The sequence below is a fragment of the Papio anubis genome, chromosome 2 (genome assembly GCF_008728515.1).
Source record: "Papio anubis isolate 15944 chromosome 2, Panubis1.0, whole genome shotgun sequence".
Taxonomy (NCBI): domain Eukaryota; kingdom Metazoa; phylum Chordata; class Mammalia; order Primates; family Cercopithecidae; genus Papio; species Papio anubis.
In genome coordinates, this window is record NC_044977.1 from 102,081,232 (window position 1) to 102,107,268 (window position 26,037).

Genomic DNA, 26,037 nt, shown 5'->3' on the forward strand with positions numbered 1-26,037 from the left:
GAACCTGGTAGTGGGAAAATGCATCAGAATCTCTGTTTCTAGGTATACTGTTTGTGAGCCAACTCTAGCCCTCCATTTTACAAGTGGGAAAACTGGCTCTGAGAGACAATATCACTTGCCCCAAACCCTATATGGATTTAGGCCTGGGTGGAGTTGAGCGAGCAAGGAAAGAGTGATGGGAGATGAAGTTGCAGAGTAGTGGGATGGAGGACAGATTGTGGTAAAAGCCAGGTGTGATGGGAGTCACTGGGGTATAAGAACAGGCAGAGCTGTGACCTGCTTTACATTCTGTAGAGACTTCCCCAGCTATGGTGTGGACCACAGACTGGAGAAGGTAGAGACAGACGGAGTAGTTAGGAGGCTATATCTTGGTAGCCAGGAGAGAGAAGATAGTGACTGGAACCAAGGACCAAGTGGAGAAGGGGAGCACCTGGTCAGATTCTGGACATATTTTGCAGGTAGGGCTGACGGGAGGCCCCCAAGGTGGTTTTTGGTTTGAGCAGCTGCTGGGTGGACGGTGTTCCCATTGGTTGAAATGGAAAATTGGAGAGAGCGGCACTGGCTGAAGTAGGAAGAGAATCAAAAATCCAGTTAGGGATGTATGACATTTGAAGGCACCCAGGGTGAGATATTGAGTAGGCAACTGGATACTCCAGTCTAGGGTTCAATAAAGAGGTCCAAGGTGGAGGTATAAATTTAGAAACCGTGGGGATACAGATGGTATTTAAAGCCAGGAGACCAGATGAGATCACCTAGGCATGACTGTAACCTGTAGCCTGAATGTACTATGGGACGCTCCAACATCTGGAGGCCAAGAGAGAAGACTGGAGGGCAGAGGCAAATCAGAAGAGGGTAATGTCTAGGAAGGAATGTGATTCCAATGGAAACCTGCCACCAGGAGGTTGGGGAAGGTGATGACTAAGAATGGACTATTGGATTTCACAGTGGGAAGGTCACTGGTGCCCTTGACAAGAGGGATTCCAGTGGAGAAAAAGGATATGCACCTGGTTAAGGAGGGTTCGAGAGAGAGTGGGAGGAGAGGAGGTGTGGCAAGTAGAGACATCTATTTTGTGGGGATTGCTATAAAATGGGACCGAAAATGGTGTGGTAATCCGTGCGGAATGTGGGTCAATCAAGGGAGGGCTTTTAAAGAAGGGGGGTATCTTTGCAGGCTGGTGAAAATGATCCAGTAGAGAGGGGATGCCAGATGATGTAGATGAGCAAGGGGATTGCAGGAGCAAAGCCCTTGAGCTGGCCCAAGAGGTTGGGAATCCAGTGCCAAGGGGGAGCGTCAACCTGAAGAGCAGGGAAGGCAGAATTTCAGGTGGAGATGGAGGTAGATTGATAGAGTTGATGATGACAGAGAAAGGAATTTCTCTTCTGATTGCTTCTATTTTCTCAGTGAAGTAAGAAGCTGGATCATCAGCTGAGAACAGAGTGGGGAGGCACATCTGAGGTTTCAGAGAGAGGGAGAACTTTTCATGTCAGAGCCGAGGAGGTTGCACTGACTTGGGAATGGAGTAAGATTGCCAGGCTGGGCCCTGGGGTGCCCTGTGGGTGGGAAGCAGTAATCCACGGGGTCCTGAGGCTGAGTGTCACAGGAAGGAAGGTGGCTTCGGGCAGGAGAGGATATAGCGTCTGCCTGAGCCTTTCCTAGCTCCCCAGCCTGGAGCCTGGGCAAGACAATGTCACCACAGAGGCAGCCCCAGATCCCAGGAAGTCATTGCCCTGGCCCAAGCTTTGGCTCAAGCTGTGTCTCTGGGAGATGCCCTGAGTGACCTCAGGCCCTTAAGCAGTCCTTCTGCCCTGTCTCCTGGGAGAATCCTGGTTTCATTCCCAAACCACTTCTTCCACTGGGAGTCACAAAGCAGGTGTGCCTTCCTCGCCAAAACCTGCTTGCCTTCGCTGTGTGCCAGGGCCAGGGCTGACAAGGCAGAACTCAGCCTCAGAAGCTCAGACACTCTCCATGTTTCCAAGCACCTCACAGAAATGGCACATCCACTTCCCAAAGGGCTGTGTGACCTATTGGCACATCAGCTGTTGGGCCCTTGGCTGGCCTGGCCTGGCAGCTTCGATTGACGGGGATTCTGGCTTGTGAAAACCAGTTAATTACTGCGTTTGAAATGCATTCTCTTAGAGATGCAATGGTTCAGTAACAAGGGACTCTAGGATAATCAAAGGAGACTTGAGTGAAGGGAAACATTCCATTCAGTGAAATCCTCCATCTGACCTCCATTACACAGATGGAGAAACTGAGGCTCAGAGAACCTCACACTTGTCCAAAGTTATAGACTGAATCAGAAGCAATGCTGAGACTAAAACCAAGTCTCTCAACTCCAAACCATGGGATGGATGGGAGAGGCATGCCGAGTCTGATGTTTCTGCTGGGGTGATCCTGCACCCCACTGATTTAGAGGCTGTGGGAGGGTCTGGGGCAGGGTGCTGGGAAGCCTGCCAGGCTCAGCTTGCAGCCCTCAAGCCAGAGCTCTTCCTGTGGCCCCACTCACAGAAGGGCATTACCTGCTAGTTAGCACAGCCTCCCACCTCCTGGGGTTGTTATGGAAACCAAACCTGGAGGGGAAGGGAGGAGGGCAGAGAGGAGGGTGGCAATTCCTGCAGTCACTAACGGCGTGGGCTTCACCATCTCAAGATAAGGGTGGGCAGGAAGAAGGCTTCCCTGCACTGGGGCTGGTGATGGGATAGGATTCTCACCCACCACCCTTTGCTCTTTCTGCCCCTGTCTGTTGTCCAGCTGTCTGCCCCTGGCCAGCAGCTTAGCCATCACTGAAGGAGCAGACTGGCTTGGAGGAGAGTTTTGCCAGCCTGAGAGGGGGGCAATGCTCTGTCTCCTCACGTGACCCCACACTTGCCACCTCTGCAACTGGCCCTGTGTCATACCAAGCATTCCTCCTGCCCTGCCACACTCAGAGGACCCAAAAGAGGCCTTGGTGGGGATCTGGGTGGAATAAGAGAGGCAATAGCCCACCATGTCACCAACATGGTCCCAGACATTCCACACCCTTACCCTGCAAGTCCTCTTTTAAGACTTCCTCTAACTCATGATTGCTCTCCCAGACAGACACACGGCCACCAGCTGCACTCCTATTTCCAGCCACTCAGCTGGCTTTGCAAGCCTGCCAGGAGCACAGATATGGTCCTCCCTTATTCTGTCACTAAGCTGTCCTTGTCACCTTGGGACACCAGCTGCCTAGAAGGCAGACAATGAATGGAGGCCAAGCACTGTCTGTGCTGGGGACACTGTGCTGGGGGCAGGTTCCACCCCAGGACAGGCAAAGATAGGCAGAATCTAAGCTAGAGATAGGCAGAGTTTTCAATGGAGACACCAGGGGACAGACTGGGTCTGTAAGGGACAGGAGGGAAGCAAGGACGGTTGGTTCCCTCTCTGACCTGCACAGTATTCCACTCACTCCCTGTAATTAGAAGAGACAGCCTTGAAACCAGTATCCTGGGCAAGGGGAGCTGCTGTCCCCAGGCACAGTTGGTAGAACAGCAACCAAAAAAGGAGCCCAGAGCCTCCAGCAGGCCAGAGCCGTGGTTTCCATGGGATGGCAATGTCAGCAATATCCCAGGCTCAGCCAGAAAGTCCTGTGGCAGCACCATGTCTGGAGAGAGACCGAGAGAAGAATGTGGGACAGAGGCCTTAGGGTCTGAGCCATCATGGAGAATGGAATAGCTCTCAGAAGTTGAGAGGGACCTTGGATCAAATTAGCAGGTGTATGTGGACCAAAACAAGCACAGTGACTTCTGCTCCCCAGCAGACGATGGGACTGCATCTGACTGCCACACTGGAGAAAGATGTACATGCTGAAGTGAATACAGGAGATGGAATGGAAACCACACCACAGAAAGGGTCTGGTGTCGCCAGAGGAAAGCAAGCTTTGGGAATGTGTCTGCTGACATCATCTGTGTAGGGCTTTGTGAGTAAGGAAAGATCAGCGTGGTGCATAGGGCCATGTGAAGATGGAGGGGCTCCTCCAGTGGACGTAGAGAAATCTGCTGTCAACCCAGTGTCAGTTAGAGCTGGACCTATGGACCCCAGGGCATTAAGCCCCTTGACTCAGCTGGCCAAGTTCTTTCCTGTAGATATTCAAAGCCTGAAGGGGAATTGGGAAGCTGGGGGCAGACTGGAAGGGCCTGGAGGTCCAGACTGCCCAGCAGAGTGAGTCTGGCAACAGTGCCAGCCCACCCTTGCACTCACCCAGAGCCACAGGGCTGACGTCCTATGCCTGACATCACTCAGACACCTGCGTCAGACGCACTTGGTTAAACATCAGACATCCCGAGTCCAGTGTCTTTTGTTAAACACCAGACACCTTCGGTTAAATGTCACACACCCTGGATGCAAAGCCTTTGATTAAATGTCACAAGTCACTTGCCACTGTCCCGATGGCCTTGGTTACACACTGTCCATGGTCCTTGTGGTCATGTGGCCCATCTACTGCATGTTCTCATGCTCTGCTTGGGCAGGTCCCTGCCCGCCAGCGACCACCTTCTTTCTCCTGTCCCTGTGGAGGCCACGGATCAGCAACTGTCCAAGTTCCAGGAGGGGGCCCACAGCCACTCACCCTGTTGAGCCTCGCTCGGACCCAAGTAGGACAGACCCCAGGAAGGGCATCTTGCCTCTGGAGGCCAGTCCTCCGGTGGAGACCCAGAGCCATCCCTGGAAGATACCAAGGGTCTGGGGGTGGGACCGGTAGACTTGTTGGGAAGGCACTCCACTGCCTTGGGGCCCCTCATCCTGCCCTTTTCTCTTCTTGGGTTGCTCCTTGCCTGTGAGTAGTTGAAGAACTCAGGCAACCTCTCTTCCCATCTTCCAGCGCCTCTGTCTTGGGAACTCTGTTTTTTCCAATGAGTATTCAGGCCACCTCCGCCTCGTGACTTCAGGGACTTCTGAGCCAGGCACAAGCTGATCAACAGATGGAGGTTCCACAGAAGATGTAGACCAAAACTAGGACCAGAAACGCACTTGCTTCCTGTATCACCTGACCTGAGCCTCTTGGAAAACAGGCTTCTCTCTTCACTCTGATGTGTCCCCAGCCCCAGACCCCACATGTGGCTTCATGTCATGGATCCCAGTGGTGTGGAGACAGTGGCAAAGTGGTTGCCTCCTAGCACTGGTTATCCATGGCACCATCACCAAGAGAGTCGCCGGGAAGCTTGCCGTGTGGACATCCTTACGGCACTGAAGCTGAAGTCCTGTGTTAGGAGGGTTGAAATCCAGAAGAAAACCTGAGGGAGGTCCTGGGCTATCCACAGCACTGCCCCCCACCCCCATGGGAGGGGGCCAAGGGAGAGGGCTGGTCGGGGAGGGCAGGCGGAGGTTCTGCTTTGTAATTCCCAATAACTGTGGTTTGATTCTGCAGGTATGTATCAGAAAATATAAAACTAGGCAATTTGTCGGCTCTTCGAACTTTCAGAGTCCTGAGAGCTCTAAAAACTATTTCAGTTATCCCAGGTAAGATGCCAAGGTTTGCCTCTCAGATCTCAGCTACAAGTGACTCTCTCTCTGTCTTCCCCACCCCCCTTTCCTCCTCTGACTGTGTGTCTCCTATTGGCGTGTTGTCATTGTCTCGTGTGTGAATTTCCCTTGTTACAGATACACAACTGAATTTGTGGACCTGGGCAATGTCTCAGCCTTACGCACCTTCCGAGTCCTCCGGGCCCTGAAAACTATATCAGTCATTTCAGGTGAAAATCAGGTTAAACGCCAAGGCTGGAGGGATACGCCTGGGCCTTTCCAGCCACCTGGGAGCCAAGGCAACCCTCCAGAAGGCCCTTCAAATGTGCCTGTCACCAGAATACCTTTCCTAGGGCTCAGGTGCCAGGGGCTAGTGGCAGTGGACATGCCTGTCCCCCTGGAGCCTCAGAATGGGCTTCAGGCTGCCCACCACAGCAAAGCCCACTCTCACAGACACCAGGGGGCACAGAGCACCCCACGGTGGGGCCCACGTTGAACCCAATTGTTTTCCAAGATAGTGGACTACTTTTCCAAACCACACTCAGCTATTTGAATAGCTAAAAGTTTTACATGAATTGCTTCAGCCTGGAATGTCAGCTTCTGATGAGGAAACCAAAAGAAATGCATTTGCGGGAACCCCCATACACACCTGGAATGAAAGAGGAAAACTCCAGCACGGTCTTTCATGACTGAGTGCCTCGGCCCGCCTTGTGCCCCATCTGGTGATATAAGTAGGGCCAGAGCCCCAGCCCCATTTTGCGAAACAAAGTGTAATCTGTGGACAGGCATCATCGGGCCTTGGTGTCTAACAGCCCTCGCTGCATGGTGCGGTAGAGGTTTAGCAAACCATGCATGGTAGCCTCAGGAAGAAATTCTCCTTGACAGATGTTGGCAATTGCATCTGGGAAATCTCCTAGGCCCAGATGACCTCTCTAGAAATCATTCCACCCGTCCATTCAGGAAAACTCTGAAAAGACTTGTGATTTCTGAGCCTGCTTGTGCGATGTGCCGGTGCTGAAGCTGAGTTCCACCCAGGAGACATTCCTGTCCTAAGTTTGTATTCCCTCTCCCCAGACTCAAAGCTCCTCCTGTTTGGAGGAATTTGCTCTGGAGGGGCAGTGCCCAGAGGTTCGTTCCAGAAGTCTTTTCCAAAAGCAGCCACACTTAGAATTGGGGGAGGCACTTCTTTTAAAAACTCAGCTTGGCCGGGCACGGTGGCTCACGCCTGTAATCCCAGCACTTTGAGTGGCCGAGGCGGGTGGATCACTTGAGGTCAGGAGTTCAAGACCATCCTGGCCAACATGGTGAAACCCCGTCTCTACTAAAAATAGAAAAAGTAGTTGGGCGTGGTAGTGCACTCATGTAATCCCAGCTACTCAGGAGGCTGAGGCAGGAGAATCGCTTCAGCCCAGAAGGTGGAGGTTGCAGTGAGCCGAGATCACACCACTGCACTCCAGCCTGGGCAACCTAGTGAGACTCTGTCTCAAAAAAAAAAAAAAAAAAAGAAGAAGAAAAGAAGGCGGCTGGAAATAGGTTGCATGCCATCATTCTGGGGAGGTGTGAGGGCTGACAGGAGGATCGGTTGAACCAGATGGCTACATCCACTCCTGATGTGGAACCTGGTGGCTCCCAGGCCTATTGCCTGCTTTGAGCTATGTTGCCCCCAAGGAGTCAGAAGCACTGCTCTAAGCTCCAGTAAGGAATCTGGACTCCCCGTGGTGGGGCTAGTTATCTTGCCAGAGGAGTCCCCAGTTATGCTATGTTCACACTGAGCTTTCTAACCTCTAAACCCACTGTTCGTAAGGGCCGCATCTCCCCCAGGGCTCCTACAAGTGGCCCAGACCCCTGCCAAGGGCCAGTAGCAAGGGGACAGTCTGCTCCCGCTCAGTCCCACGGAGCCACCTGCATTGAGACAGACATCATGGGCCTTGGCATGCATAGACTCAGAAACCACATGGTCTCTCCTCTAGGGCCAAGGGACAGCCTCACAAGCACACACCCCACCAAAGTAGACGAACACTGACCACAGGACTTAAGGCATATTCCTGGTGTGTTTTATAAGAAACATTTACAAAGGGAAATATTTCTCGGTCCTGGGGAAAAGGAGGAAGCCCACCAATCTCAGCCTAGCTCCATGGGACCTCTTCAAAGCTGCCAGCAACCTAGTGAGCCAGCAGGCTCTGAAAGTGGCCAATAGAAAAATGCTGTGGTTGGCATTATGGAAGGTTCTTGGGAGGAGGTGTCCTCTGATCTGAGTCTGAAATAGCCCTAGTCCTCTCTACACTCAAGTCGCTTTTCCATAAAATGAGAGTGAAATCAGAATTGGTGGTTTCCAAGGGCTCTTCCACCCAGCCCATTAATTCAGTGGCAGGAGGATTTCCCACTTGATATACTGGGGCGCATCCCTTCCTGGGTCTTTTCAGAAAGAATCCTGCAATTCCGTTGCAACCATTCTTGCCAGAAGTGAAATCTATCATCAGTATGAGAAATGTTCAAAGGGGTGAGTTATCCTTGGCCACTATCTCCACAGACCAGGTCAGGGGGTACTTTGCTGGCCTTGAATGGGATACTTCAGGCCAAAGAGACTTTAGCCTAACAATTGAGGCACAGACCAGTTTGAGTATTCAAGCTGCTGTCCATCAGTCTTCACTTCGTTCCCCTCGAGACATGCAGGTCTCCAGCCCAGTAAACCCACCAAAGGGTACAGGAAGCTCTGTTACAGATGAGGAGCACTGGACCATGAAGAGCTTGTGGATCCCACCACCACCACTACTCTGGGCCCAGACCTGCGAGGTCCACCCACTGCCCAGGCAGTTGCCAACATCTGCCAGGACGATTTCCACAAGGAAGGCTGAGTGCCTCTGAGCCCTGGGCAGGCAGCAGTGTCAGTGGCACCATGGGGAGGTCATCCTCTCCCCATCTTGTGTTTGCCCACCATGGCCTCCTTGCCTGTGGGTCACAGGCCCAGCAGCAGCAGGCACAGAAGCCACAGATGCTCCTAACACATTAACCAGCGGGACAGTGGATGGATGGAGCTTAATCTGAGATCTGGCCGCTTGGGACAGGGGCATGAGGGGCAGGGCCCTGCTGCTGGCAGAGGATCCCCCTCATTCCCTATGCTCTGCTTGCACTTGTCCTAGGACAGTCGCTAAGGGCCAGACTGGTGTCTACACATGCTTTTCTGTCATTCTGCTATGTGGTGCTGGCTTCTGCAGGGAGCTAGGCTGTGCAACTAACAGATCACAGCCTCTCAGCTATGGAGAATGGGACGGATGGGGGCGTGGGGAGGTCCTAGAGGGACAGGGTAAGTGGGAAGATGCAATGCAGGTCAGCCCTGTTTCTGAACCTTCCCTAAAGGTGGGCCTGAGCCAGCGCAGGCCCCTTAGACATCACCCACCATGACCCTGCCAGACCCTCACCCAGAGCCCCCAGCACACACCTGACCACAGCCCCTAGCCCCTACCCGATGAGACCCTGGGCCCCTAGTTTCCTCCAAACAATCCACACTCCCTGTGCATCAAATAGAACCAACCCCAGCTGTGGGGCAGGGGGACCCCCAGCAGGAATGGCTCTATTTCTCCCCATCTCAGGATCAAGGCTGAGGCCCCTCCATTGCCTCCATCTCCTTTTCCATGGACTACATTAAAAGGGGTAGGTCTGGCACACCTTCAGACCAGCCAAAGGGGGTGATGCTCTGAGTATGTGTTTTCTCAAGAAAACAGCACTTTCCACGCCCATGCCATATATTTGGCTGGTGGGCAGCAAGGAGGAGCAGGTTCCCTCTGAAACTACAAAGCCAGCCTAGACTCCTGCCCAGGGAAATCAAGACAGAATCTCAGCTGCTGAGGAAAGTGGGACTTGAGTCTCAAAGCCCAGGAGAAGCCTCCCTTATTCTGTCCCCACCTCTGGTTGCCTACTCAGGTCCCAACCCAGCTCAACTCAGGCCCAGCCCCCCACCAGTGGAGCACAGAGCTCGGTGCCCCTGGGTGACCCCGTGCTTGTTCTTGCCTTCCCCAGGGCTGAAGACCATCGTGGGGGCCCTGATTCAGTCTGTGAAGAAGCTGGCTGATGTGATGGTCCTCACGGTCTTCTGCCTCAGTGTCTTTGCCCTCATCGGCCTGCAGCTCTTCATGGGCAACCTAAGGCACAAGTGCGTGCGCAACTTCACAGCGCTCAACGGCACCAACGGCTCCGTGGAGGCCGATGGCTTGGTGTGGGAATCCCTGGACCTTTACCTCAGTGATCCAGGTGCGAACTCTCTCTGCAGCTGGGGAAGGCTTTGTGAGACCAGCAGGGCGGGGTCACCTCCCACACATGCGTCACCAGCGGGCAGGCCTCCAGGGTTGTTCGAGCCCTGTCTGATCCCCCAGAGACCCAGACAGAGGACAGATGGGGAGCAGACTTAGGGCCTGCCTTGTGACTTCCCAGGCTAGATGGGGAGGCGATGTATGAGGAGTGGGAAGTACGGAGTTAGATGGAGGGCCAGCTGGGGGAAGAGCAGCTGCAGCATTTGGAGATGGGACTGACCCTAGAGTGTTGCAATGGCAAGGTGACCAGCCTGCCCACAGACTGTCAGCTTAGGAAAGGGCTGGACACGGAGCCGGAGTAGTTGATGAGGCTTCAGAGTGAAGCCCCACCTAGCTGGCATGGAGGTCTCCCGGTTGACATCAGTGTTCCTTGCCAGGATGCTGATTCCATGTACGTGTACCCCAGAACCCTGCAAGGGAGTTGGAACAAGCCCAGTGATTGTGCCAAGTTGTGTGAGCCCCTCTGTTGTTTCACCGCCCTGTGGCTCACACTTCCATTCTCCAGGCTAAGGGCCAGCACCACTCTTGACTAGAGCCATTGGTCTGTTTCAGAGGTACATGCTGCTGCGAGGCCAGATTCCAGGCCACAGGACCCTGGGCCAGAATGACTCTGAGGGCCATTCTGAGGTTAGGGCCTCTTACATACACCAGCAGTCCACTTTGGAAAACGAAACATAGACACTCAGTGAGTAGTTCAGCAGTGGCCTCATAACAGTGGTTCTAAAACTTCCATGTGCACCCAAGTCACCTAGAAGGCTCTGGAAAACAGATTTCTGGGCCCCACCACCCCTAGAGTTTCTGAGTCAGTAGGTCTGGGTGGCAGTCGGGAAGTTGCATTTCTGAGCAGTTTCCAGTTGACACTGATGATGATGGTTCGAGGACCACGCTTTGACAACTGTCGCCTAAGACAAAGCCAGGTAATGGTGAGTGTTGGGGACTGATGACTGCCACAGAGAGGAGAGGACAAGACGGGCAGTCCTGTTCGGTGCAGCTCCATCCAGACAGACCACAGCATTAGCATGGTGACTATGGCAGGCATCACTTCTACCATTTTATGTGATGGAAGTGAGTACAGAATTGGGCAGTAGCCGGCCAAGGCCCCACAGTGACTCGGCAGCCAAGCTGGAACTCTGCCCAGACCCTTGCCTCCTGACCTTGGTGGGCCCCCTGAGTGGTTTCGGGTGGGGTGCAGAAGCTTCCTGTGGGGACAGCTGAGGCCCTGCCTAGGGCTTCCCGTGGCTTCTGAGAGCATGGGGACACTGGCAGCAGGATGTCTGCAGAGGAGCAGGAGGAAGGCCAGAGGCACAGCCAGAGTTGCCTGAAGCCTGGCCAGGCAGAGGGTAGGGGCAGGGAAGGGGCAGAGAAGAATGAAGACCACTAGTGAGGTCTCCACCTCCCCAAAACCCTGGATGCAAGGGAGAAACTTTTGGGCCAGCGTGCCCCTCACCAGCATGATGTTTCTCTTACAGAAAATTACCTGCTCAAGAACGGCACCTCTGACGTGTTGCTGTGTGGAAACAGCTCTGACGCTGGGTATGTGGCACCCACCGCCCCGGGTCTCTTTGTCCTGACAGGGGAGTCTCCTGGTGTTTTCTCAACTGTTCTATTTTCTATTTATGCCCTGACCCCAGGGACAGTGAGGCCTTCTTTTGTCTCCCTTCCCTGCCAGGACCCTTCCCCAGCTTCCCGCCTTGCCCCCAGCACAGAGGAGACAGCTGCTGGAGAAAGGTCAGGGACAGCTGCAGGGAGAGCTAATGGAGCCCTGAAGGTGGGCTGGGACTGCGGGATAGCTCAGGATGCCTTCTACAGCCCCCCAGCCAGCCCACCCCCAACTCCATCCCTTCCAGAAGCTCCCCAGAACTGCTCCCTCCAGCTCCAGTCTTCCCTCCCTCGCTGCTGAGCTGTCCCTTGGAGTGAATGTGGTTTCCCCAGCAGCCTGGACTTTCCTTGAGATGCCCCAGTAGCCACGTGCAGCTTCCAGGGTCCTGTGCACACCAGGGTCTGGATCAGTGTGACAGTGCCATGGAGTGTTGGAGAAGGGGGTCACAGAGGGTCACCTCAAAGGAGAAGTACCAAGTTTGTTGCCTCCTTCCTGTCACCAAAGAGATTGTCTGAAAGGTCTTGGGACATTAACAACACACGGAGGTCCCTTGGATGCATCCATCCACTTGCTAAGTCCGTGTGTGTGTGTGTGTGTGTGTGTGTGTGTGTGTATCACACACACATACATGCACACATGACTCCAGACCAGCATTTTCTCTTTGGGAGAGAGGCTATCACCTCCAGCTCTGTGAACTGTGGATCTGCCTCACTGAACCAGTGACTGTGTGCACAGTTGTGCAAATGGGCTCCTGACATGGCCAAGCCCCAACCCATCCCCTCCAGAATCATTTCTCAACCCCATGGCCCTGCCTTTGCCCTGGGCTTATCCTATTCAGCTCAGCCGAGGCTCACTGCTCTCCCCAACCCTGCTCTGCCCCATGCCCATGCTGTACTCAACTCCTCATGGGGTAGACCGGCAGAGGAAGAGACATGAGCCAGGCTTGCGTGCTTCCTCTCTGTGAGGAGAGGCAACTTAATAGTAGCTGGGGATGGTGTGTCATATGGGCAGAAGGGAGCTTGATTTAGGCCTAGCAGAGTACAGATAGGTAGAGTAAAGAGGAAGATAGTGTCCCAGTGGGAGGCACGCACGAACAAAGTCACGGAGGCAGGATCCAGCTGCGTGGCACTAGGTTTGTGAATCTCAGCTTCACAGAGCAGTGGGGCATACACTGGGTTGCCCAGGGTGGTAAGTCCAGCCCAGCAACGGTCTCAAGGGCAGCAGACCCCTGACAGCATGGAACAAAGTCTCTGTGTGTGGCTGCAGGACATGTCCCGAGGGCTACCGGTGCCTAAAGGCAGGCGAGAACCCTGACCACGGCTACACCAGCTTCGATTCCTTTGCCTGGGCCTTTCTTGCACTCTTCCGCCTGATGACGCAGGACTGCTGGGAGCGCCTCTATCAGCAGGTGTGTGTGCCCACAGAGGGACAGCAACTGTGGGCTCAGGGTCCAGGCTACACAAGTGACTAGCCAGAAGCGGCCCCAGCAGCCTCCCCACTGGTGAGAGCTTTGGAGGGGACAGGGGACAAGGACCTTTGCTTCTGAGGGAGAAGGGACCCGCAAGCAAAGGAACTTTCTTTTTGCTGGTGATGAAGCACCAGTCCCTTCATATAGGATGCTGTCTGCTCTGTGAGTGGGACACTCTTTCTCCCTGTAGGATGGAATATTCTCCCTCTGTGGGCACAGCATGCCCTGAGTTGGGTGAGACATTCTGCCTCCCTCCTTGGGTGGGACACAGCCCCACTGTGTGCAGGTCATTCTCTGCAGGTCAGTACATGTCCCTCTCTATAGGTGGGACATCTCTACCCTCCTCCCTAGGCTATGGCTATTTGAACACCTGGTACAACTAGACCAGGTGACTTGGAAATGCCATAACCCAGTAGGGGCCCCAGTGAGGGTGACCTCTGCCCCCTTGCTCCCCCAGACCCTCAGGTCTGCAGGGAAGATCTACATGATCTTCTTCATGCTTGTCATCTTCCTGGGGTCCTTCTACCTGGTGAACCTGATCCTGGCCGTGGTCGCCATGGCCTATGAGGAGCAAAACCAAGCCACCATCGCTGAGACCGAGGAGAAGGAAAAGCGCTTCCAGGAGGCCATGGAAATGCTCAAGAAAGAACACGAGGTGGGTGAGCAGTGCCACCAAGGAGCCTCTAAGCCCTCACCTGACTGTGGGTGCTTATAGGTGGGGTATATGCTGGGTAAAGCTGGTGCCTGCAGGCATGGTACATGCTGGGTAAAGCTGGTTCCTGTGGGCATGGTGCAGTCCCTGCTGGGTAAAGATATTTTCTGTGAATGTGGTATCTGCTGAGTAAAAATTTGGAACCTGCTGGGTTAAGACGTTCCTGTTAGTGAGGAGCCTACCAGGTAAAAGTGACATCTGCTGGGTAAGGTGGGTCCTATGAGTGGGGCTTGTGCTGGGTAAACTTGTTCCTATGGTCATCCTGTCTTCCAGATGAAAGTGGCGCCAGCTGGGTAAAAATGGTGCCTACTGGGTGGTAGCTCCTGGGTGAAGATGGTCTCGGTGAGCACAGTACATGCTGGATAAGAGATCCGTGTGTCCATGCACATAGTTTATTCCGGTCAAGGGATGCCTTCTGGTGGGGTAGTGAAGAAGGTCCAATGTCAGAGAACAGAGCTATCTCAGAAAATAAGCACTGACAATGCTGCCCTAGCCATCCCCAGTCCCCCACATGGTGGAGCCTGGAGGCTGGCTATAGAAGCCAGGCTGTGGGCACCCACTTGTTCTTCTCACTGCCCCATGCCACATCTTCCAGTACACTTTTGGCCAGCTAAACCTTCTAGGAGAGCCTCTGCCCTCTGGTTCTGCCACTTCTCTGCTCATCCACACCCACCTCCCACCTGTTCCACACACTCCCCTCTTCCAAGACTGCCCACTTTAGCCACTCCTATTTTCCTTCCTGGATCTTGATCTTCCCCAAAATATTCTGGGTCTGTCTGAGTTTATCTCCATGATGTCCTCATTTTGGAGTAGGTGTGCAAGTCCACCTACTGATAGAGAAATCCAAGTCACTGAGAGTTGCCTGGCCTGCCTGAGCCTGAGGCTGCACAAAGTCTCAATGATGGAAACATCCCTTCCTCCACTCTTTTCCAGGCCCTCACCATCAGGGGTGTGGATACCGTGTCCCGTAGCTCCTTGGAGATGTCCCCTTTGGCCCCAGTAAACAGCCATGATAGAAGAAGCAAGAGGAGAAAACGGATGTCTTCAGGAACTGAGGAGTGTGGGGAGGACAGGCTCCCCAAGTCTGACTCTGAAGATGGTCCCAGAGCAATGGTAATCCCAGCTGTGGTTCTAGCTTTTCCAGGGCGGGTCAGGCATGAAAAGCCCATCATGCTAGGCCCCTGTACAGTCACAGCCCCCACGGTTGCTCCTCTCTGCCCTTCCTGTTTCCCATGGCCTTCCTTAGAGTAGGGGAGCTCTGGGCAGAGGGACAGGCTAGTTTTGGGTGTTGTGATATCCCCAACCTGAGGCCAATATCCCAGCACTGGAGCTGGGGCTGGGGGACGAGGCCCCATGGTATGGGTTGGTAGGAGTTCAAGGACATGCCCATAAGAGTGAGGGGCCATTCCGAGTGCCCCAGGTCCTGCTCAGACCGGGCCTGTCTGCAACACCAGGAGCCTTCCTGCCTCCTTCTCCCTTACCCAACCTGAGCTCTAACTCCAAGCCCAGTTAAGTTTCAGGCTCCCAGCTCCAGAGACATAGATTTGAGGGGAGTAGAGATCCCAGAAGATACAGGATTATCTCTAACCCCACATCCCCTTTTCCAAGTACCCCTGGCCCGACCCACCCAGTTCCTGTGTGGCAAAAAAAGCCCTCAATGCTCCGAGAAGTTTGGCTGAGGCCAATGGCACAAAAGACAGGCTGGGAGCACATGAAGAGCACATGTCATGGTCGTGTCCCCTCTCCTCGTGCCCTTAGAATCATCTCAGCCTCACCCATGGCCTCAGCAGGACTTCTGTGAAGCCACGTTCCAGCCGAGGGAGCATTTTCACCTTTCGCCGGCGAGACCTGGGTTCCGAAACAGATTTTGCAGATGATGAAAACAGCACAGCGGGGGACAGCGAGAGCCACCACACATCACTGCTGGTGCCCTGGCCCCTGCGCCGGACCAGTGCCCAGGGACAGCCCGGTCCTGGAACTTCGACTCCTGGCCACGCCCTCAATGGCAAAAAGAACAGCACTGTGGACTGCAATGGAGTGGTCTCCTTACTGAGGGCAGGTGACCCAGAGGCCACATCCCCAGGAAGCCACCTCCTCCGCCCTGTGATGCTAGAGCACCCACCAGACACGGTGAGCCAGCCCCGAGATGCAGGCACCAGGGCAGTTCTGGTCTCTCAAACCGATCACCAGTGCCAAGTCCAAAAATACTCACCAAATATTTGTTGAGCACCTATTATGTGCTGGGCTCTAGGTGCATAAACTTACAAAAAAAATCTCTGCCCTCATAGAGCATCCATGCTAATGGGGACAGACAGACAAAAATCAAAGGAAAGCCAGGTGCGATGGGGCACGCCTGTAATCCCAGCACTTTGGGAGGCCGAGGTGGGGAGATCACGTGAGGTCAGGAGTTCAAGACCAGCCTGGCCAACATGGTAAAACCCCATCTCTACTAAAAATACAAAAATTAGCTGGGCGTGGAGGTGCATTCCTGTAATCCCAGCTACTTGGGAGGCTGAGACAGGAGAATCACTTGAACTCAGGAGGCAGAGGTTGCAGTGAGCTGAGATCATACCATTGCACTTCAGCCTGGGCAACAGAGTGAGACTCCATCTCAAAAAAAAAAAAATCAAAAAAGAAAAAATGTCTATATTGTGTGTGATGGGGATAAAGAAGGATAATAGTTAAATATGTCACAGCTAGTAACGCTGCCATGACCATCATCTGGGGAAGCCTGTTCCGGGCACAAGGAACAGCAAGCGCGGAGGCCCAGAGGCAGAATCTGCCTGGCCTGTTGGAGGAGATGCCATGAGGTCAGTGTGGCTGGAACAGAGGGAGCGACGGCGAGAGAAGTTGCAGTGACTGTTCCAAAGGTGATAGGAAGGGACTGGCCAGATTGTGAAAGGCCAATCAGAACTTTGGTCACTTAGTCAATCCTATGACAGACTCATGGCTGCCCAATCAGCCATCAGGTGTCCTTGCGGACCCCGGGCCCCCAACACAATGACCAGAGCAGCCCACCCAGGAAAAAGCTGAACATCTGGCTCAGCCCCCAAGGCCTGCAGGGTGCACTTGGAGAGGAAGGTAGAACGGATGGGAGGCTTGACCAGGAAGGTGGAGGGTGGCCTGAAGATGCAGGGCTCCCAGCCGCATGGCTTATTTCATGCCACTCAGACTCTTGCTCAATCTGTGGAACATGGTACAGGTTAATTAATCTCTTTGTGCCTCAATTTCCTCATCTGTAAAGTGAAAATTATACGCCAGCAAGTCGTGGTGAGGACTGAAAGAGTGCAACTAGGTCCAGTGTTGAGACCTGGACTTGCCTGGTGTTGGAGTCATCAGTATTATCTGTTATCGGTATTAGTGAACAGGAAGGAGTGAGGTTCCTGGGGCACACTGCAGAATGCCCAGGGTCCCACACTCCTCTAGAGCACAGTGTGAAGGGAGGAAACTGGGCACCCCTGGGGGCAGACCACAGCTTTAGGTAAAGCTGGGGAGGCCCTGGCCCATCTGAAGGGTGGGGTGTCTAGCTTCCAGGAACACTAAACCAGGCAGGTTCAGCCCTGGAGCTTCAGCCTCATGGAATCAGGTCAGCAGCTGCGAGCGCTAATAGAATTTCCTAATCTCGTTAAGGAGAAAATCATCTCATTGTACTGCACATGTCGGGAGGAATCCAAGTTCAAGCACTTCATTACCAGGAATTCTGACTTCACCCATTCTCACTTCTGTGGGGCCCATTTGTAACCTTAAAGGGATTAGCAGGCCAAGACAGGGTCATTTGCAAAGTTAAAGGAATTATCGAACCAAGATGGAGACATTTGAAGAGTCCAAGAGATTAGCAGGCTGCAGGCCCTGGGAATGCCTTCTGTGCTTTCACTGGGTCCCCAGTGACACATTCCTGCCCAGTTCTAGTCTGAAAACAGAGCACAGTGTTGGGCACACTGTGGATGCCTAATCAACAAGGATGGGGAGGAAGGGCCAGCCCAGCAGACAGCTCACGTTCAGTTTATCCAGATTGGGAGGTAGGGACTGAAGACTTACTTTGCCCTCTGCCTGTATGAGACTGCCTGGTTCCAAAAAGTCTAGATGTAGGTGGGAGAAGCACACTGAAATTCCTTTTCTCCCCCTGCATGTTAAATCTTCATCCTCATTTCCTGTGGCCACCTAGCAAGTTAGGAACAGAGCTGGAACTCTAACCCAAGCCTTCTGATTGATTCCCAAGAATTTATCCATCTATCTAATATTTATCTAGTGCCAGCCTGCCATGTGGAGTGCCAGGCAGTGTTGAGACTCCAGGGTTATATCAGCAAACAAAGAAGGCAAGATCACTGTCCTCTTGGAGTTTATACCATATAGTTAGGAAGACAGTAAACTAATCAATATTTTCAGGTAGCAATAAGTCATGTGATAGCAAGTTGCTAAGGGGAGGGATGAGGATGAGGACTATTAGAATACTTGGGAAAGGCCTTCCCAAGGAGGTAACATTAAAATTGACAGGCAAATGATTTTAGGGAGCCAGCCCTAAAGATGCAGAGGAATAGCATTCAGGTAGAGGGAATAGCAAGTGCAAAGCCCCTGAGGAGGACACATCCAAGGGATGAGAGTGACTAACAGGGCCAGGTGTGGTGAAACATTAAAATGAGTTTCATGAGTTAGGATTTGGACTGTGCAGGACCTTCTAGACCATAGAAAAGTTTGGATATACTGTGTGAGTAAGATGGGGAGGAGTAGGATGGAAGGAGTTGTTGAACAGAGGAGTGACATTATCTGATTCACTTTTTAAAGGAATCCCTTTCTACTATGCAGAGAATAGAGGGACGAGAAGAAGAAAAGAAGCCAGTTAGGAGGTCGTTGTAGTGGTTTTGGGAAAGGGATGATGACCACCTGGACTAGGATAGTGTATTAGTCAGCTACTGTCATAACAACGCTGTGTAGCAAACTACCCCAGAAGTCAATATCTAGCAACAAGCCTTTATTCTCATGCTCACTCATCTGCAGGTTGACTACAGCGTGGCCCATGTAGGTTAGGCTTAGCTGGGAAGCCCTGCTCCAGACTGCACGCTGGCTGGGCTGGGCTCCATGATGTGGGTTAGGCTCAGGGCTGCTCCACGTCTTTGTTCTGAGGCCCAGGCTGAAAGGGTGACAGCTACCTGGGGAAGCTCTTTTCATGGAGAATTCCTGGAGCACAAGAGCAAGATAAACAGCACTAGCCCAGTTGAGGTTTCTGTTCACAGCGTGTCCACTAACATTGTGTTGTCTAAAGAAAGCCATTCATGCCCAGGGCAGGGAAGTTTAATTCACCCTCAGTGGGAGGGGAAAGAGAGTGCATATGTGCCAAGTGATAACCAAACTATCATAGATGGCAAAGAAGGAGGGGAGAAGTTGGGAAAATTTAAAACTTGCTTGTGAGTTAAGCTGGCCAAATTCATGGTTGTGTTGGACCCAGGATAGTACCATTGCACCAGCCACCTCAGCCGTCTCAGGTGCCTCCACTTGAATACTTCCATGACTTGGAGTTCACTACCTCCCTAGGCAACATTTCAGAGCAGTCCTACCAATGGCCGGGATGTCCTTAACTTGAGCCCGGATCTATTTGGTACCCACCCTATGCCCTGCTTCTTCTACCCTGGGTAGTCTAGGCCCATCTTCCCTCTGCCCTGCGAAGATTACAGAGTCTTGCTATTGCATGCTAAACAGCTCAGCGCCTGGGCTGTGGTCATGCAGGGCCCTGCTGAAGTGAAGGCTTTATTGGCCCTCCTTGGTTCTGTGGGAGGCTCCAGGTAAGCCTAGAGAATGCCTGCCTGCCACCTCCCTTCACCAGGGCTGTTTCCAGGCCTGAGTTTTATACTGATAAAAATGGTGCATGCATGGTGAAAACAAACCCCACAGTGCAGAAGTACACAGTGCAGAAGTGAAAAGGGAACTTCTCCCTCTCTTTCCCCTCCTCCACAATCCCATTCCCCAGATATGTCCACTTTAATCATTTGGTATGCATTTTCCAGATCTTTTTCTTGTTTTTTCATCAAACTGTTTGCCTTGGAGATGTCCCCATGGGAGCATACAAAGAACTGCCTCATTCTCTTTGTTGTCTATCAGAGTTGGATTGTGTCTATAATTGATTTGAATATGGTTGCTATTGATTGGTTGTTTTGTTCTTATGGTATTAGGAACAGTGCTGCAATGAACATCATTTATGTGTATTTTTGATGCATATATGTAATTATTTATGAAGTTAGATTACCAGATGAGGACTTGGAGGGCCAATTTAAAATTTTCTTGGTAAATCCAGCCTAACTGCCCCTACAAAAGACACAGCCTCCCACCAGCCACGTGGAAGCATTGTACTTTATCCTTCTATTAGCATTATCTTAGAGCAAGTTAGATTTTTTTTTCAGCTTCTTTATGCTCTTGACGCTGGGAAGCTTGTGGTCAATTAAGACTCCCAGATCATTTTTGCATATACTAATGTGTATGACAGCATCAGGCTCAGGGAGGACCTGTGATATATGTAGCTTCCTGACCACACTCAGGAATCACTGCTGATGAGAGGCAGTGAAGAAGAAACGAGAATGAAGGAGACAGTGATTGGCAGGAGGGGTGGAGGGAGTTCTTAACTGGGAGGGAGTTGGGAACAGAGAAGCCCAGCATCCAGTGTCCCATCAAGACCTTCATCTTGATGGCATCCCCAGCCTGAGTCTGGACTGGCCACCCCAGCTCCAGCAGGACTAGAGCTAGAGGCAGGACCCCTTTCCCCAGGCTGACGCAAATCTCCTGATTGCACTCAGACCACACCATCGGAGGAGCCAGGCGGGCCCCAGATGCTGACCCCCCAGGTTCCATGTATAGATGGCTTCGAGGAGCCAGGAGCACGGCAGCGGGCTCTCAGCGCAGTCAGTGTCCTCACCAGCGCACTGGAAGGTCAGCACCCCCAGATCATTTAAATACTCCCCACCTCTGCTGCAGGCACCCTTACCTTCATCCCAGCCTGATCCAGGCATCCCCCATTTGTCTTGGCCTGCTTTGGACATCCCCACACTGTCCCAGCCTTCTCTGTTCTGTGGAGCCTTGCCTGTCCTTCCATCTCTTCTCATCTGTGTCAGCTTGTTCTCTCCTGGGCATCACCATGTCTGTGTTTCTCCCAAACACTCCCACATCTGGCCTGTCCCAGATGCTTATCAGTCTCATTCCATCGTCTCCCAACCATAACCGTGTCTGTCTAGGACCATCCTGTCCTGAGCACACCCGTATCTGTTCTAGCTATTCCCATATCTACTTCAGGCTATTCCAGGCATCCCACATCTTTCCCAGCCATTCCTGCCCTAGGCAACTCCACATCCCTTCCAGTCTGAATTTGGCACCCCCCATCCTGATCTTGTTCCCTCCTATCTCAGATGTATTCTCATCTTTTCCAACCGGTCCTCGGCATCCCCTCTCCCATTTGTCCTGACACATCCCAGATGTCCACATCTGTCCCTACCCATTCTGTCCCAGGTGTCCTTGTGCCCGAACTTGCCTGTCCCCATTACTGTTTCATCATTTTCAGCCTGTCCTCCCCTGAGTGTCCCCAGGTCTATGTGGGACTGTTGTCTTAAGCAGTTGTATGTTTGTCCTAATAATCTCTCCTGTCCCCATTTTCCCTGCCTCCATCTTTGTTTCCTGTCCCTATGGCCCTCTTCTCTCATATTTCCAGACTAAGGAGCCAAGACACAAGCCACCCATTCCCTCGGCCTTCGCTGCCCCCACTGTCCCACTGTCGTGTGGCAGCCCTGTCATCTCCCAAAGCAAGTCATAAATCTTTTCTGGAAGGTATTCCAGATAAATATGGCTCAGTCAACAGAATCAAACTAACTCACTGGCTGTCCCCTCAGAGTTAGAGGAGTCTCGCCGCAAGTGTCCACCATGCTGGAACCGCCTCGCCCAGCGCTACCTGATCTGGGAGTGCTGCCCACTGTGGATGTCCATCAAGCAGGGAGTGAAGTTGGTGGTCATGGACCCATTTACTGACCTCACCATCACTATGTGCATCGTGCTCAACACACTCTTCATGGCGCTGGAGCACTACAACATGACAAGTGAATTCGAGGAGATGCTGCAGGTCGGAAACCTGGTAAGAGCCACCTGCAGCTGGCTATAAAATGGGCATCCTGGCAGGAGGGAACCTCAGGCAGCTGGCACAGCCTTCATGGGTAAGGGAGAAGGGATCCTGCACACAGAAGGATCTTTTGAGGGTGGGAATCATCATAGAAGACATCTTGGAGGAGGGAGGGAATCTCAAGGTCGGCTTCTAAGGAGCTGAGAAATGTAGATTTGGAGTGGGAGGGTGGAGTGAAAAGTTTATGCAGATGTTCACAGTCTAGAAAACAAAAGCGAGCTGGGGGTAAACCTGAAATGTGTGGAGACTTGAGATTTTGTAATTTGTAGATGGAGGAGAGTATGTGCAGGAGGTAGTTCTCTTATGGACCGAGCTTGCATCAGTGTTGTTGGATGGGGGAAATTGTGGATGAATGGTTGGATAGAAGGAGGGAAAGATGGAGGGATGGGTGGGTGGGTGGATGGATGGATGGATGGATGGATGGATGGATGGATGGATGGATAGCTGGGTGTAGTAAGTAAATCAGGCAGAGCCAGATTTGAATTCTGACTCAGCTCTTACTAACTAGCTGATCTCAAGCAATTTACTCAGTAATTGGCCCAATAAATATTTGTTGAATTCAATAAATGGGAAATTAGTATGACAATATCAACCTCATAGGAAGGTAATGAGGATTGAATAAGATAATATCTATAATCTGCTTGGCTCATAGATTGATAAGCAGTAAGCACTCAAAACAAATGATAGCTGTGCTATTGTTGTTGTTAGATTGCTCCTGGAAGTCAGAATGTCTGGGTTCTAATTCCGATTTTTTTTTTCTTGATACTAAATCAAGTCCTGCCTCTTTATTATACGGATAGGGAAACCGAGGCCCAGAGACCGGAGGGATGACATGGCAGGGGCAGAGTTGGGCATCTCTCAACTCCCAGGACAGGTCCATATTGGATCAGTCCAGGTAAACAGAGTCAGCTCATCTTTAGAGGATCCCAGGGCAGAGTTGCCATGAGCCCACTGGCCTCAAAAAGGAGCTTCTGAGATCACCACTGAGGTTGGTGTGAGGATGGTAGGGGGACTTCTGGCCCCATTTGATCTAAGCTTGCTCTTACTGCAGACCCAGCCTGTCTCAGGCCCAGCTGTTCAAGTGACCCCCCACAGGCAGGTAGGTCTCTCACACTGTGGGGTATGAGGATTTTCTTTTCTTCTTACTTTCCAAACCCAGGACTCTAGATAGTTCTCTGCAGGGCCTATTGAGATTTTTTTCACCAATTTGAGTCCACTTGCTGTAATTTTACTTTTCTTTCCTTCTATGTGCAAACAGAAGGGAAAGCTACATCTCAGTGGGTAGAAGTCTCATGGCACTGTTGGGAATGTTGGGTGGTCTTCAGATGGTAGTTATGCAGGGTTTCAGTTGAGTGTGGTTTATCAGGTTGTGACCATTGGGTTGGACTGAGCAGCAAGTTAGGTGTGATGAACAGCACTGGTGGCTTCACTGGGTCAGCAAGTTGTGGCTAAACTGCAGTTGTATTAAACTTGTCATTAAATTATAGATAACAGGCAGTGTAGTTGGGTTATAGCTATATTTTGTTCTGTTTGAATAGCTTTATTGCTAGTATGTAAGGTTTTGATTTTATTGCATTTAATATATTCTAGGTAGTTTAAATATTAAGTGTTAAGAAATAATACCATAAAAATAAGCATGAGTAAATAATCAGCTTGGAAAAAGCCTTTCTAAGCATGTGTCTGAAGACAAATTCCATAAAGGAGAAGATTGATAGATTTAACTAACTTTTTAGCCCATCACACAAATAAAGATAAAAGGCAAATGAAACTTCTATTTCCAGCAATATTATGGACAAGAAAATCTGAAAAGTCTCCTATTAATAAACAATTTAAAATACAGCAAACAGTCTTTGAATTACGTAGCTAAGTGCATGAGAAAGTACAGTAGTTCCTCCTATCCACAATTCTGCTTTCCATGGTTTCAGTTACCCATGGTCACCCATGATGTGAAAATATTAAATAGAAAATTCCAGAAATAAACAATTTATTAGTTTTAAATGGCACACCGTTTTGAGTATTACGATGAAATCTCACACTGTCTTGCTCCATTCTGCTCGGGGACATGAATTGTCCCTTTGTTCAGCGTATCGTGCTCTATATGCAACCTACCCATTAGTCATTTACTAGCGATCTCTGTTATCAAATAGACTGTTGTGGTATCACAGTGTTTGTGTTCAAGTAACCCTTATTGTACTTAATTGTTATTCTCCAAAGCAGAAGAGTAATGATGCTGGCAATACAGATGTGCCAAAGAGAAGCCAAATATATAACAAAGAGAAGTTGTTCATCTCTTATTGTGCCCAATTTATAAATCAAACTTTATCAGAGGTATGTAGATTTACGAAAAGGCATAGTATATATAGGGTTCAGTAATATCCATGGTTTCAGGCACTCACTAGGAGCCTTGTTGGAATGTATTCCCCATAGATAAGAGGGGGCTACTGTAACGGAAACCCGAAGTGCCAAAAACAAAAAGAAGCTTAAAAACCATAGCAGTAAACTTGTGAAATGGCTCTGTAGCTGCCGTGGGTAGGGTGGGGAGGTGTTGATTTGCATAATCTGGAGGCTTGGATTTTAATGAGCATGTAGAGACAAGGCACTCAACCTTGGGACAGTGTGAGTAGGGGTCGAAACTGAGTAGCCCCATAAGAATATGACCATACATTCAGAAAAATGGTGATCCAGAAAAAACCTACACACAAACCCTGGGAAATGATAAAGAAGCCCTGTCTTAGCCAGGGCTGGAAAGGAAAAAAGTAACCCCTGAAAGGCTGTGACTGTGGATTTGGCCTCATACAGATTTGGGGTTCATATTTACACCTGAGTAGTCCTGGAACCTACATCTAAAAAATTAACATAGAAAGTGATCCTAGAATAATGTCTTGGGGCCCCTAAAAGGGAACAAAACTTCTCTGGAAGGACACACCTTTAGCCCAGGTCAAACTGGATTTCCCAAATTATAAAACACAGAAGGAAATATTCCACCATGAGGAAGAGTCAGCAGACACACACACGGACAGACACAATCAGGCTATCCCCTTTAAAATGTCACATAGTAGAATTGCTCGATAGAGATTATAAAAATGTTCATAATTGGCCAGGTGCGGTATTTCACACCTGTAATTCCAGCACTTTGGGAGGCCGAGGCGGGCAGATTGCTTGAGCTCAGGAATTCGAGACCAGCCTGGACAACATGGCAAGACCCTGTCTCTACTACAAATACACAAAAACAGCCAGGTATGGTGGTGTGCACCTGTGGTCCTAGCTACTTGGGAGGCTGAGGTGGGAGGATCACTTGGACCCCCCAGCGGGGCCGAGATTGCAGTGAGCTGAGATCATATCACTTCACTCCAGTCTTGGTGACAGGACGAGACTCTGCTCAAAAAAAAAAAAAAAAAAAAGTTCATAATAACCAGAGACATAAAATAAGAGATTAAAAACATAAGAAAATAATACAGCTTTGAAAAGGAACCAAATAAAATCTCCATAAATGAAAAATATAGCCATTGAGATTAAAATTTCAATGTACACATCAAATAGTATATTAATACAGTTGGGGAGATAATTAAATGATTGCAAATTTAGATCTAATACAGTTGCCCAGAATGTAATATAGAGAGATGAAGAGAAGAAATAGAAGAAAGAAGGAAGAAAAACATATCTGACATTATTTTCCAGATTATGTTGTTGTCTATTTAAATCATTTTAGAAAATCTACAGAGAGGCTGTTAGAACTAATACAAGAATTCAACAATATTAGTGGGTACAGCTTCAGTATTCCAAATAGTGTTCCTAGTCACCATCAACAATCAGTTGGAGAAAATAAATTTTTAAAGTTATCACTTATGATCACAATAAAAACATGAGAAATTTAGCAATAAATATAACAAAAGATATGCAAATTTCATATGAAAAAATACGAAATTGCCAAAAAACATAAAAGAAGACATAAAAGTGGAGAGATGTGCCATTTTCATGAATGAAAGTATGACTATTGTAGAGATACAAATTCTTCCCAAATTAACCTGTAAGTTCAATGTAATTCCAGTCAAAATCTCAATACTTTTTTTAATGGAACTTGACAAGATAATCCTAAAACTCATATGGAAAGTAAAGCAGATCAAGACAAATTAAGGACTAAGGTAGGGAATTTACCATAGTATGTTAAGATATCTTAGAAAGCTAAAAATATTATAGTATTGGTGCAGGGATGGAAAAAAAGATTGTGCTACAGAATTGAGAACACAGAAATAGAACAATCCATATTTGGTAACTTGATAAATAACAGAGATGGTATTATAAATCAGTAGGAAAAGGCCGAG

At 50.5% G+C, this 26,037-nt stretch overlaps 1 protein-coding gene across 4 annotated transcripts in view; it reads left to right on the plus strand.

The window, feature by feature from the left end:
* Nucleotides 1-26,037, plus strand: part of SCN5A (sodium voltage-gated channel alpha subunit 5) — a 102,305-nt gene that overhangs the window by 30,538 nt on the left and 45,730 nt on the right. For 2 of the 4 annotated variants that reach the window (XM_009201170.4, XM_003894662.5), the window contains exons 6-14: nucleotides 5,618-5,709; nucleotides 9,497-9,727; nucleotides 11,256-11,319; nucleotides 12,653-12,794; nucleotides 13,312-13,509; nucleotides 14,500-14,679; nucleotides 15,325-15,696; nucleotides 20,349-20,481; nucleotides 21,432-21,670. In XM_009201170.4, the coding sequence (XP_009199434.2) occupies nucleotides 5,618-5,709; nucleotides 9,497-9,727; nucleotides 11,256-11,319; nucleotides 12,653-12,794; nucleotides 13,312-13,509; nucleotides 14,500-14,679; nucleotides 15,325-15,696; nucleotides 20,349-20,481; nucleotides 21,432-21,670 (1,651 nt within the window). Of the gene's footprint in view, nucleotides 1-5,384; nucleotides 5,477-5,617; nucleotides 5,710-9,496; nucleotides 9,728-11,255; nucleotides 11,320-12,652; nucleotides 12,795-13,311; nucleotides 13,510-14,499; nucleotides 14,680-15,324; nucleotides 15,697-20,348; nucleotides 20,482-21,431; nucleotides 21,671-26,037 lie in introns of all 4 variants that reach the window. The other 2 variants (XM_003894663.5, XM_009201169.4) reach the window with 1 other exon arrangement.